The 14,977-nt window shown below is 39.8% G+C and overlaps 1 protein-coding gene across 4 annotated transcripts in view; it reads left to right on the top strand.

Moving 5' to 3' along the window:
• tgfbr3 (transforming growth factor, beta receptor III) overlaps positions 1-14,977 on the top strand; it is a 181,546-nt gene that overhangs the window by 102,053 nt on the left and 64,516 nt on the right. The window contains exon 1 of one of the 4 annotated variants that reach the window (XM_043698781.1): positions 10,008-10,060. The exons of the other annotated variants lie outside the window; for them this stretch is intronic. Coding sequence (XP_043554716.1) covers positions 10,010-10,060 — 51 coding nt within the window. The 5' untranslated portion in view covers positions 10,008-10,009. Of the gene's footprint in view, positions 1-10,007; positions 10,061-14,977 lie in introns of those variants that run through there. 4 annotated transcript variants of the gene reach the window in all.

Below are 14,977 nucleotides of genomic sequence, written 5' to 3'. Positions count from 1 at the left end.
TTTACCAAAAACTCAAATTTTAAAACCAGGCAGCTGTCGCATCTTCCCTTTGTATCTTCCTCTGTAGATTTGCTCTCCAGGTCTTTGTCAATGTTTTTGGCTCTGTGCAAACTCTTTCTCTTGACAGATACCTCTGAATTCTTAATAGCAATCTACATCTGTTGGCCTTTTGGCAGTTCTCTCCAACTGTTCATTTTTCCTGGTCTTATACCTACAAAGGATTGGATTGTTTCATTGGCTTTTAATATTGTCAATATACTAAATGCAAACCTGATTGGAGTTTGGTTTTTTTTTGGGGGGTATAATTTAAACTGATTGACCGAATTCAAATTTGTTTTTGTCTCCAGGCAACCAGCTACTCCAGCTGGACCAAAAGGTTACATTGTATCTTGTTCAGAACTCTTGGTTTTGTCAGAGAGTTCTGCTAGCTTTTAATTTTGTTAAAGATACAGTACACTTCTACACATTCATAACAGGGATTGTGTGAGTGAAAAGCATTGAAGTGACCTAAGGGTCTGTTTCTGTGCTGTATATCTCTCTGACTGTAAGTGTTTGATCAGCCATAGTCATTAAATGGTGGAGCAGGCTTATAGGGATGAATGGCCTATTCCTGCTCCTATTTCCTAAGTGTTTTTATGCACCAAGATCTACAACATCCTGGGCTTGAATCACTGACAAACAACATTCATTCTGCACAAGTGCAGAGTGATGACTATTTCCAGCGAGGGAATAGTCATCTTTACATTCAGTGGCATCACCATTGAATACTATTAATATTCTGGGGAGAGGGGTTACCATTGACCAGAGACTTAATTTGACCAGCCATAAAAATACTGTGGCTCCTAGAGCAGATCAAAGATTAGGAATTCTACATTGACTAACACACCTGTCTCACCAAGGTCTGCTCAGTCTACAAGGCTCTAATCAGGGGTGCGATGATTCGGTCTCTACTTGACTGGATGTTTGCAGCTTCAACGAATTTGAAACCATCCAGCAGAATGAAACTATTTATTTGACATTCTGTTGCTACCTCCAAAATTCACTCCTTTCACCACCAATGCACATTTAACAGCAGTTCATACTATAAGATGCACTGCATTACTGCTTCAACAGCACCTTCCAAATCCACAATCTATATAATGTAGAAAGATAAAGACAGCAAATGCATGGGAATACCATCTTCAATTTTCACTCCAAGTCTCACACTCATCCTGTGGAACAACATTGCCATTTCTTAACTATTGCTGGGTCACAATCCAGTCTTTCTACATCCAAGGACTATAGCTGTTCATGAAACAGATCCAGGGCAATTAGGAATGCTAATACCTGCCTAGGCAATGACTCCGTCATCCATGCATGCATAGAGACACATTTTGGCATTAATTCCAAACTGTCCTTGAAGCTTTGTGAGTGAGACTGAGGTATAACTTTGCTGAATTATAATAATACAGTCTCTGTCAGAATCAGAAAGAACTGAGAAAATCAATTTCTGCAAGTAACACAGGCTAGATTCTGACATATTTACAAGCTCAAAACTAAATGTATGATTCTGTGCTGTCCAAGCCAAATTGATGAATCATCCTGAAAGAGAGAAAGCTCAGATGTATGGATATTTTGGGACATCCTGTCAAATACACCTTGAAGAATTGGGTCCTGGATTTAAATCCAGTATAAATTAGTAAATGCATCTCTTTTATTTTTCTCAGCTGAAGGTTTCTACCTGAAGTAAATTTGCATCGAAGTTGTTCATATACTCATCTTGGTTAAAGATAATTGATGTTGGAAATGGAACAGCAGAGCTTGATATATAGCACCGAGTCACATCTCCCTTTTTATAAACACTTCAATATAATAAAAATCCTTTGCAGTGTATTCACTTGTTGCTGTGCAGATTAATTTGTTTACTATTTTGAATAGTCCCAGCATTGGACTAACCAACCAGTTAACATTTTTGCTGGTGTTAGTTGAGGAGAAAATATTGGCCATGACAATGGAAATGATCTTCCTGTAAACAGTAATGTAAGATAACATGTGTTTACCCAACGATAGTATTGCATTGAAGGGTAGTTCTCTGTGCAAAGTGGGACTGAAACCTGTAACCTTTTGACTTTGAGAAACAAAGTTGCTACCAAGTGAGTCAAATTGGCATTGTATTCTTAAGAGGTTTGGAAAACCTCTAGCAGATTTATGCTGAAATTTAGTACCTGAGCTACAAAACAAATTATAGCAATCTAATGACTTTTCTAGAGTCACAGCCTCAGTTTGTCTAAGAAAAGCTTGTCCAGGAATAAATTCTGCAGATTCTAATTAGAGCTTCAGTATATATGCTTCATTTATAATCAAATAATTTTAAGTCTACAGTATCTCAAATACCTATGCTTTTTTTTGCTCATTGAGGCTTAAATGTAGATATCCAAACTTTAAGTATGAAAGTCTGCAGAAATTCACGTTTCATAACAAATTATTTGGGCACCTGGTAGGTAAACAAGGTTTTTAAGAAAAGCACAGCAGAACATGGATAATGTTATGAGAAACCTGTTTGAATGAACTGCTCTCGATTATACACATTATAAATCAAAATTAGCTGATTACAATTAATGAAAATGTACTCAATATTATATCTATTTTCTAGCACTGTCTCAAAGGTTTTTTTGCCTTCCACATCCTAATAATCAATGGAGAGTAAAGTTATTTTGCCAATGATCATCTTAGTGGGTATTTTTTACACCCTCAGTCCAATGTATGAAGATGTTTTAGGTTGAGACGTAGATATCGTTCAGCTAAGTCAGTGTTAGAAACATCTCTTTTCATGCTGTCTAGTCTTTACGAATGGACTGGATTTGCAGCATTTTTTGGACAAGCTTCTTGGAAAGGAAAATTCGAGGCAGACATGTCGCCCACAATCATTCAGGCAGAATGCCCAAAGTACTGGAAAGGTATCAAAGATGCCGATGACTAGCCCTTTCAGTTAGGCATATGGAAGACTCTCAAAAAATATTTTCCAGATAGAAAGCACATTACGCTGGTGAAAAATATTGGTCTTTGGTTTTTTGTCCTTCCATCGTTTTCTCAGAAGTTGAACACCTGAGTCTGAAAGGGCTTCATCTCTACCCTTTCCAGACAGCCAACTGATGAGAACACACAAAAAAAAGAGTCTGAAGAACTATGCAATAAGCTCCATTTCAGTCATTTTGAGCCTTTTGGTAAACATGGAAAATTTCTAAATAGAACTTTCCTCAGTATATCTCCTCCATGGGAGTCAAGTTCCAGACAGTTTCAGCATGAATCTTGCAGCCAGAGAAATGCTTACTTGGCATACAGAAGCAGCTGGCATCCTTATCCTCATTTTTGTATGATTACGTACAGACCCTATCTCAGTCCTTGGGATGATGATGGCAGTTATCCTTAGTATACTTGACCTTCAAGTTGCAAGTGATTACCTTAACTCTAACCTGCCCTCCTCCTTAAACCTTTGAAAATTTGATTACAATGTAAAAATGCTTTGCTGTCTCTTCTTTGCCTGTCAGTTTCCTTCTATCCAGTATCTGAAAAATAATTCCATCATGACTGTAGGGTTGAAGTTACCTCCTTGCATATGTTGTGCCTCCTGAATTCATGCTCATCTTTCAAAGAACTTAGAATGTTTGTATGCCTCCAGTCGTGGGTTCTGTCTCTGCAATAGTGTTGAAGCTGATCTGAAAAGTCACAAATGAAATCCTATGCGACTCTGACAAAAGTAAGATTTCTCTTGTCTTTTTCAACATGCCTGTACTTGCTCCTCACGTTACATTTATGCCCTCTGGTTTTAGACATGTCTGCCATGAGGAAGAGATTCTCATGAGCTAATGTGAATGTGTTTGTCAATCCTTATATCCCTCAATCAGATCCCCACTCCCCCAACACAAAAGCCTCCTTTGCTCCAAACAAAACAGACCGAACCTATCCAGCCTCTCCTCATATCTGAGACTTTTCCGCCCAGGCAACATGCTGGTGTACCTCCTCTGCACCCTCTCCAGTGCAATCACATACTTCAGATAGTGTGATAACCAGAGCTGCACACAGTATTCCATCAGTGGCTTAACCTATGTTTTATAAAGTCATAACAAGACATACTTGGTCTGAAATTCTATGTCCTAGCCAATTAAGGCAAGCATCCACATGCCTTTTTCACCATCTTGTCTACTTGTGCTGACACCTTCAAGAATCTGTGGAATTGTACACTGAGGTCCCTTTGTTCCTCAGTACACCCTGCAGCTCTAACATTCATTGTATGTACCCTTCCATGTTTAGATCTCCGAGAATGCATCCCTCACACTTACCAGGATTACATTTCATCTGCCATTGTTCTGTCCAATTTACCAATGGTCAATATCAGATTGTAGGCTGAGACAGTCCTCATTATTGACAACAACTCCAATTTTTTTTATCATCTACAAATTTAGTAATTTTACCTTCTACATTCCCATTCGTCATTAATTTACATAATAAATAGCAAGGGACCCAACACCGATCCCTGTGGTACACTGCTTGTCACAGGCTTCCATTTACAAAAAAACATCCACCATCACCCTCTGCCTCTTGTTTGTAAGCTGGTTTTGCCAGTTTGTCAAACTGTCTTGGATTCCATGGGTTCTTTTCTTTTGTATCAGCCTTCCAATTAGAACCTTTCAAAGGCCTTACTAAAGTCCATGTAAGCCATATCGACTGTGTTACCCTCATCAATATATGTAGTCATGTCTTCAAAAAACTCAATTAGTCAGACAGGATCTCCCAATAAATCAATGTTGAGTATCCCTGATTAATCCATGCTTTTCCAAGTATTGATTAATTCTATCCTTCAGAATCTTTTTCAATAATTTTCCTACCATTAACAACAGACTAACTAGTCTGTAATTACATGGCCTATCCCTGCTGCCCTTCTTGAACAAAGGAATCACATTAGCTTTTCTCAGTCATCCACCACTTCACTTGTGGCTAGCGAAGTATTAAATATATCTAGTAGAGCTCCAGCAATCACCTCCCTTGCCTTCCAAAACAGCCTGGGATATGTCTTGGGCCCTAGGGATTTATGCACATAAATGCCTCCTAAAACATCTAAATCCTCCACCTTCTTCATCTTAATTTTTCGAGAACGTCATCTTTCTAACTGCAATTCCTGGCTACAATGTATAGATGAGAAGTATTCATTTAAGACCTCACCCACATCCATTGACTGCATGCACAGGTTACCCCTTTGGTCTCTAATAGTTCCCACTGTTTCTCTGGTAATCTTCCTTACTTTTAATATAGTTATAAAAAGCCTTAGGGGTTTTTCTTCATCCCAGTTGCCAATGATATTTCGTGATCCTTCTTTGCCCTCCTAATTTCCTATTTAAGTAGCCTCCTACATTCTCCATATTTCTGAAGTGCTTGAAGAGACATGTGTTTCCTTATTTTTCTTTACGAAACTCTCGATATTCTTTGACATCTAGAGTTCCCTGGACTTCCTGTTCTTGCCCTTCACTCTTGGAGGGACTTGCTGGCCTTGAATTTTCACTACTGTTGAAAGCCTCACACTTCCCAAATGTAGACTTGCTTGCAAGTAGCTGCTCCCAGCTTATGTTTGCCAGATCCTGTCTAAAGATATTAAAATCAGCTTCCCCCAAATCAGATACTTAACTTTTGCACTATCCTTATCCCTTTCCATAATGACTTTGAAACTTAGTTATTGTCACTATTCCCAAAGTGCTCTCCCATTGAAACTTTAACCACTTGACTGGCTTCATTCTCTAGGATTAGGTTCAGCACTGTCCCATCTCAAGTCGGACTATGTGCTGGCACGAAAAGGTCTATAGGATGCACTTGAAAAGTTTCATCCCATCTAATCCTTTCACACAAAGGTGATTTCAGTTAATATTACCAAAAATTGAAGCCCTCTACAACTAAATCCTGTTTCTCTCACACCTTTCTGTGATTTGCCTACAAATCTGCTCCTCTGTCTCCCACAATCTGTTGGGAGGTGTCTGGCATACTCCCAGTAAGGTAATTGCCCTTTTTCTATTTCTGGACTCTACCCAGGTGGCCTCATTTTTACCAGTGATTTTGCCTGAGACTTAAGGAACTTACAACGTCTATGCAGCTCTATCTTGATCTGTAACTGGTTCTCAATTGAAAGAAGCTCATCTAAAGAAGTTTAGATTTTGATGGTGAACATGTTAAATGCAGTATTGAGGAAGACAGACAGCATAGGGAAATTTTGAGGGAAATTTGGATAAGATATTTGAGTGACTGATGAGTGTTGGTACTTCTCCATGGCCTGACAGGTGTGGACTGCATTGTCTTTTCCAATGCTGTACTACTGTTGTCCTCTTTTGCATCTTCCCTACATGTCATTATGTAAACATTACCTCAATGTACATTGATTGCAGAGACAGGCCACTTCCAACTGTAAACCATCACCTTGATTCTGATTTGCTGCTATTAGTTGCTGAGGCATTTATGTAACTGCATGACAGCTAGAAAATCCCAGATAAGTTGAAACTTATTTCAATACAATATCTGTAAAACACCCTTTTGCTTGTTGTTATCAAGGTGCCTGCTGTCATAGTCAAGCCAAACCTGGGAGCTAAGAGTCAGTCACTTGTTATTTCTGGAGTCACATTTAGGCTAGGCTAGGCTAGGCTAGGCTAGACTAAGTAAAGATAGAAGATTTGTTTCCCTCAAAGACACTAATGAAGCAACTGAATTTTTAAACTATAATTGATAGTCCCAAAATGGGAACTGTGAAATTAGTTTTCCATTCCAGATATCAATTTACTGAATTTAAATTCATTTGGGCTTCACTAGGACTACTGAACTCCTGATCTCATTACACGTTTGGTTCAAACATGAACAAGAGTTGAATTCCAGAAGTAAGGTGACAGGGACTATTCTTGACAAAGGTTCCAGGAAATGACCAATTCTAACAAGAGAGAATCTAACTAATTACCATTTGACATTCAATGACATTGCCGTAGCTGAGTCCCCCATTATAAATATCTAGGGATTACCATTGACCAGAAAATGAAACAGACTAGCCATATAAATATTGTGACCGCAAGAACAGGTGAGAAGCTAGGAATCATGCAATGAGCAATTCTGTTCCTGATTCCCAAAAGCCTGTCTGCCACCTCCAAGGTCCAAGTCAGGAGTGTTATGGAATACTCCTCCACTTGCCTGGATAAGTGCACTTCCATCAACATAAGTTTGAAGGAGATGAGGCAGATTTCTTACAGGCACCTATCACCTTGTGTGTAATGTGCTGTTAGAGGAGATTGTAGAAATAGATAAAATAGCAATGTTTAAGTGACATCTTGGCAAGTATATGAAGTCAGTAAAGAGTTAACCATATTGTCTTGGATATGGAGTTGTGTGTATGCCTGACCAGGTAGTAATAGCAAATTTCTTTCCCTAAAAGACCTCAGTGAACCAGTTGGGTATTTGTGATAATAGTTATGTGTTCACTAATTGTTTACCTTATGATTTTATTGAATTCAAATGTCACGATCATCCATGGTTAGATTTGAATCCGTGTCCCGAGAATTTTAATTTGGGACAATGGATTATTAATGCAGTGATGTTACCATTGCCCCATTGCTCCTTCTGTTTTATGCTTTGTAAAGTCTTTCATATGTGTTTTTCAAACTTAATTATAGAATCATACGCACAGACCCTCCATTCAACTTGTCCATGCTGACCAGGTTTCCTAAACCAAACTTGTCTCACTTGCCTGCGTTTGGCCCATATTACTCTAAACCTTTCCTATTCATACCATCCAAATGTCTGTTAAATATTGGTCTCCAATTTTTTCCCCTTTATTAATCAATTGTAGTTGTCCTTGTAGTGACCGTTCTTCTTGAATTCTAGCAGTCCAAAAGATGAAAGTATTCACATATACATTCCAGGATCCATACCCTGTAACAATGAAATAAAAATGATGTATGTCCAAGTTGGGATCTATGATTTGGACATTATGTTAGAATAGAATCATAGAATCCTTATCAGTACAGTAGAAGGCCGTTTAGCTTATCAAGTCTGCACTGACCCTCTGAAAAGCACCCACCCAGATCCAGCCCCTATCCAATCCCCATAATTCTGCATTTGTCAGGGCTAATCCACCTCGCCTGCACATCCCTAGACACTACGGATGATTTAGCCCACCCAATCTTTGGACTCTGGGAGGACACTGGAGCGCCCGGCAGAAATCCACGCAAACGCAGAGAGAAAGTGCAAACCCCACACAGACGGTTATCTGAATCAAACCCACATCCCAACTCCTCTCTATCACCCCCTCCGCCTCCATTCTTTGATACACAGCCCAAAATTGCACTCAATATTCCAGTTGCTGTCTGATGAGAGCCTTGTAGTATGCGCTGAAGCTTTGGCATGCTGGTGGCAGAGGGAGTGGGTGTTTAAGATGGTTGGTTCTTGATAAGATGGACTACTGTGTCCTGGTTGTCATCAGGCTTCTTGGATATTGTTAGATTTGGAGAATATTCCATCACATTTCTGACTTCTGTCTTTTTAAGTATGCCAAAGATTTGTAGAATGAAGAGGATAGACTAGTTCATGCAGCAAGCAGCTGATGTGCTCTAATTTCCATTGTATTTCTGAGGCTTGTTCAGTAGAGTTTCTTATAAATGGCAGCTCCAAGTATATTGATGGGGTTCAGCAATTGCCGGGACTATCAATGTGGTTAAATTCTGACTCCTTAGAGATGATCATTGCCTCACACTTGTATGGTACAAATATAAATACTTGCCATATATCATCATAGAATACAGTGTGGAAACAGGCAATTTGGTCCATCGAGTCCACACCAACCATCCAAAGAACATCTCACCCAGACTCAACTCCTACTTTATCCCTATAACTCTAATTTCCCCATGGTTAATCTGCATAGACACTATGGGCACTTTAGTATGGCCAAACTACCTAACCTGCACATCTTTGAACCATAGGAGGAAACCAGAGCAACCGGGGAAAAACATGCAAACTCCATACAATTACCCAAGGGTGAAATCAAAACCGGGTCCCTGGAGCTGTGAGGCAGCAGTACTAACCACTGAGCCAACTTCAAAATATTCCCCTTTTTTAAATCTACCATATGCTAGTTTTATTGGAACTGTGTATCAGCCTTTCTTAAACTGAGTCTATACTATTAAATTGCTGTGTCCTGATATTTCACACCAGATTATTGAGATTATTGGCCAGATGACAAAACTTGCTGAAAAACAAGTGTTGTTTGTTTCTGCTGCATAGCATTTATCTTCAAATCAGAAAATGAACTTTTTAGTTATATTTTAAATGAATCCAGATGTCAGTTGACACTTGGAAACATATAAATATATTGTAGAGATTATTTGTATAAAGTTTTAGTTTTTTTTAAACTGCACTTTTAGCTGAGAGGTACTATTTTGTTGAATCCATAAATTGATAGTCCAAATAAGTTGGAAATAGCTGGAATCTGTTCAGTGTAGACTTAGAGTGAATAACAAATCTGTTAACTGAGTCAAAACTTATGTTAAATATCATGTTTCAGACATATAAACTAATTATACTAAACTCCCACGCAAATAAATGACTACTTTGCACAGGTTATGTATGAGCTTGGTAACAGGTATTACTTAAAACCAATGAATAATACTTAAGTATATGTAAACTTGTAACATTCTGTTGGGGAGAGGGGATGCGAACCTGTAACATTCTGTGCATGGTGGGGGCAGGAGGCATGAAGTCATTGGATCGAGTGAATTTGTTTTCACTGGAAAGAGGCCATTTGGCCAACCATGTCTATACCGACTCTCTGAAGAGCATCCCACCCAGAAATTGAGCTTGTTTTTTTGGGTGCTTCAAGCGCACTTGGAGCTCCAAAACTGCATATGCAGTGCATGTAAATGCTCAAATGATGTATGCCACCAGTGCTATTTTAGTGAAAATGTTTACTTGCAGGCAGTGAAGATTCACCAGGAGTCCATATAGCAGACAAATCATGTCGGTGAGGGTGCCATGCTCATTTCACACCAGTGGTGTAGATTTAGAGGTCAGTGCTCCAACTAATGTCCTAAATATTTTTAATCAACCTGTTCAGACATGCTGTAACATTTCTGGAGTAGGTGAAACTTGAACTCGGGCATTCTATACTAATCTGGCACAGCTACACAGCTATTCAGCAGCAAGAGAAAGGGATTTAAAGGGATCATGAAATGCATACAGACTAGTTCCTAGTTGATTTCCTCTGGCTATTATTTCAGGATTGGTAGTGGTTTGTATACTGCACAACCTCGTCACCTGGAGGGCACATTCATGCCACCAGCTATATAGCAAGCACTTCGAGCCAGCACTTCCATTCAATATGATCATGGCTGATTATACAATCTCAGCATCCCATTCCCCTTGATCCCTTTAGCCACAAGGGCTATGTCCAGCTCTCTCTTGACTATATCTAATTCCCTCAACAGCTTCCTGTGGGAGAGAATTCCACAGGTTCACAGCTCTCTCTAAGTGAAGAAATTCTTCCTCATCTCAGTCCTGAATTGCTTACCCCTTATTCTTAGACTGTGACCCCTAATCTGGATTTCCCAACATTGAGAACATTCTTCCCACATCTAGCATGTCCAATTCCATCAGGATTTTATATCTTTCTATGAGATTCCACCTCATTCTTCTAAATTCCAGTGAACGCAAACCCACTCGATCCAGTCTTTCCTCATGTCAGTTTTGCCATCCCAGGAATCAGTCTGGTGAACCTTCATTGGGCTCCCTCAATAGCAAGAATATCCTTCCTCAGACTAGGAGGCCAAAACTGCATATAATAATCAAGGTGTGACATCACCAAGGCCCTCTATAACTGCAGCAAGACAGTCATACTCTGATACTCAAATCCTCTCGCTATGAAAGCCAGCATGCCGTTAGCCTTCCTCGCTGCTTGCTGTACCGGCATGCCAACCTTCCAGTGATTGTTCCACCGTGACACCCAGGTCTCGTTGCATCTCACCTTTTCGTAAACTGCCACCATTCAGATAATAATCTGCCGCCTTGTTTTTGCAACCAAAGTAGATAGCTTCATATAAATCCACGTTATATATTGCATTTGCCAAGTTTATGCCGGTGAATGAATTTTAAAAAATTAAAGATTCACACAGTGTCAGCTGGCAAATGTATGTATGAAATCAGAAGATAGTGTTGGGTTTTCTTCATTACTCTTTCTGCCTGACCAGATTGTAGATCTTGTATATTGAAATGGGAAAAGATGTGGTCTGTGATTGGAAGAAAGTAAGAGAGGTTTTGCACCATCTGCAGCTTGCACTTTGGAAGATAGTGTGGGATGAAGGGTGGATGGAATGCAAAACATCATCTACAAAGATGTTGTCATCTTTGGTTTCTGTCTCACTCCAGGCCACCACCACAGCAAGGGGCATTTCAGTAATGGCCAGCAGCCCCTCCTCTGAAGATTAAGACATGCAAACATACAACCTTCCTCAAGATAGCTCCTGTAGCCTCATTTGCGCACCACCCTTGTCTTGCAAGAGTGTGGAAAGTGTTTCACTGAATGGAATGCAACCATTGTGGCTTATTTGACTTTCAGGATGATAAGCTGGCACTATGTATAAGTTGTGATGTGTTATGATGAAGTCATGTATAGTTCCTGATTAATATGAGATTGTTAGGAAGTTAGATAAAGATATGATGATTTGAACAGTGATTTGAGGCGAGTGATTCAGTTATAAAAACAAAGTGCTGGAGAAAGTCAGCACGTCTGCAGCATCTGTGGAGACATAACCAGTTAATATTTTGAGTCCAGTATGACTCTTTGGAACTGAAAGGAACTAGAAAATTGTTTTTATGCAGGCAACAGAGGGGGAGGAGTAGCAAGCGGAACAGATGGTGAGTGTGCTGTGAAAAAAGACCGTGATAATAGCAGTAAAGAAGCGATAGCTAACATTTACACCTATTTTGCATATCTTTGAAAGGAGAAAATGGATCCGTTCTGCTGAGAGTAAAGCCAACAAGACACAGATGGGGGAGGGTGGGAGAATGTAAGAAAAATGGAGTACAGAGTTTATATACTGAAGTTATGGAGCTCATCATATTGGGTTCTAGATACTGTAACGTGCCTAAGTGGAAAATGAGGTGCTGTACCTCCAGTTTGTGTTGAACTTCATTGGAACTTTGTAGTCAGGCCAAGGAGGAAAGTGTTAGGATGGGAGCAAAGTGATTCATTGAAATGGTAAGCAGCTGGAAGGTTGGAGTCATTTCCATCATTCCTTGAGACAAAGTGAAGGTGTTCTGCAAAGCAGTCATTTAATTTTCATTTGGTTTCATCAATATAAAATATTGTGAACATTGAATTCAGTAGATTAGATTGAAAGAAGTACAAATAAAATGCTGCTTCACCTTGAAGGTATGTTTGGGGTTTTGGACGGTGGTGAATGAGCAGTGTGAGACCTCTTGCGGTTGTATGGTAAAGGTCCATAGGGGAGTGAGAAAACATTGAGTGGTGAAAGAGTGGAGCAGGGTGTCAGAAGGACAGGGCCCTGAAGAGAGCAAAGGGAGATATGTTTGGTGTTGGAACCTTGCTGAAAAATAGTTTGTTCTTTGGAGGGTGTGCTGAGAAGGGAAACATGAGTATTTGTGGTGACTGGGTATAGAATGTAAGCATTTGCACACTTGAGTCGTGAGGAGCAATATTAGCACATTGTGTAGCAGGAACACATGAGAAATACTAGCAAAGTGAGAATAGAAACACAGACACTGTGGTTGGTTGAGGAGAGAAGAGACAAATCATCAGTCAAGTTATGAGTAAGTGCTTAAGTAAATCTTCCCAAACACTCATTAGCATTTTAAAGAGATGTACTGGGCTGTATTTTTTTTTTGCAGCCTATTGTGCTGGGTATCTTGTTGGCCATCAGTCTTGTGGCAGTAATGAGATCGTTCCTTGTTCAAGTTTGATGATGGAAGGGACTGACTTGATTCCTGGCTCCTAGCATTGGGTATCATATAGCTTATTAATGAGCTAATTACACCTGATGAAGGCCTCCTGTCCGAAATGTCTATTTTCCTGGTCCTCGGATATTGCCTGACCTGCTGTGCATTTCCAGCACCACTCTAATCTTGACTCTAATCTCCAGCATCTGCAGTCCTCACCTTCGCCCAATTACATCCTGAACCCACTGCTATTTAATGGTGGCTTGGGGATTAAGTTGGAGCTAGACTCCTTTCTACCTCTTCCAAAGAACATTATAAAGCCCTGGATGAGTTGAAACCATTTGTAACTCAACATGAGTAAGCCATTCCATTATTCCATGATTAAGTATTTAAAAACTGCTTTGGATGCTGCAAAGATCAATAAAGCAGATATCCCTAGTAAGTACACTAATCCTAATAAAATTGAGCATAAGACTTTTTCTTTGTTAAAAGGAAGCAAAGTATTTTGAGTTCATGGACATCTTGCCTCCAGGGAGAAGAACTGAAAAAAACCACTACTTTTTCCATTCTTCATAGAAAGCTAGGAGAAAGTGAGGACTGCAGATGCTGGAGCTCAGAGTCAAGAGTGTGGTGCTAGAAAAGACAGCAGGTCAGGCAACCTCCGAGGAGCAGGAGAATCGACATTTGAGCATAAGCCCTTCCTGACCTGCTGTGCTTCATGGAAAGCTCGACTAATCACACCCTTGGAAAAGCAATTACACCGATTTGCTTTTGTGCATTTTTTAAATAAAAATCTTATTTTTTTTTAGAAGGTCCTTGAATTGGATCTTTACTTCTTGTGGCCATTCCATGATGTCACAGCAATAGAGTCAGTTTTACAGCATGTAAAGAGGCCATCATGTCATTGCTGGTCATCAAGCACATATCTACTCTAGTCCTACTTTTCAACGCTTGGTCCATAGCCATGAATGCTTTTGCATTTCAAGAGTTTTCCAGGTATTTCTTAAACGTTATGATGTTTCCCACCTCTACCACCCCTTCAGTTCCATATATCCACCATTATCTGGGTGGGAAAAAAAGTTATCTTTAAATCCTGAAGTTACTGGAAAAGCTCAGCAGGTCTGGCAGCATCTGTGAAGAGGAATCAATTAACATTTTGGGTCCAGTGACCCTTCCTCAGAAACACTCCAGCCCCTGCACAACCCTCATGAATCTCCTCTGCACCCTGTCTACAGCAATCACGTTCTTATTATGGTGTGGTGACCAGAAATGTACATAGTACTCCAGCTGTGGCGTAACTAACATCTTAACATTATAAACTATCTGCTGTAATATTCAGTGCCTCAACTAATAAAATATAGTATCCTCTTTGCCTTCCCTTCTGCTCTGTACTTCCAAGGTTCCTCCCACTCATTGTGTACTCGCCTTATTATTCCTCCCAAAATGCATTGCTTCATACTTTTCTGGATTAAATTTTATATATCACTGTTCTGCCCATCTGCCGGACCATGTTATATTGTCTTGTGGTTTAAGGCTTTCCTCTTCACTATTCATTTAAGGCTTTCCTCCTTGCTATTTACTACACTGCCAACTCTCATGTCATTTACAAACTTACTGATCAAACTTCAAAACATCATTAACGTACACTGCAAACAGCAAAGGATCCATCAGAAAACCCACAGCATGCCAGGGGACACAGGTTTCCAGTTAGAAAAACGACTCTCAACCATCAACCTCTACCTCCCTGACACGAAGCCAATTTTAGATCCAATTTGCCAAATTGGCCTGGATCACATGGGCTACCTTCTTGACTAGTCTCCCATGTGACTCCTTAGCAGAAGCTTTAATGTAGTCCATACAGATTATACCCAGTAGCTACACTCATCCACATATCTAGTCACCTCCTCAAAACTCAATCAAACCTGTCAAACAGACATGATCTCTCCCTGACAAAACTATTCAACTATTATCTTTGATTAATCCTAGAGATTAATTGTATCCCTCAGAATCTTTCCAAAGATTTTCCTACTAC

The sequence above is a fragment of the Chiloscyllium plagiosum genome, chromosome 11, assembly GCF_004010195.1.
Source record: "Chiloscyllium plagiosum isolate BGI_BamShark_2017 chromosome 11, ASM401019v2, whole genome shotgun sequence".
Lineage (NCBI taxonomy): Eukaryota > Metazoa > Chordata > Chondrichthyes > Orectolobiformes > Hemiscylliidae > Chiloscyllium > Chiloscyllium plagiosum.
This window is presented reverse-complemented; position numbering and strand designations above follow the sequence as displayed.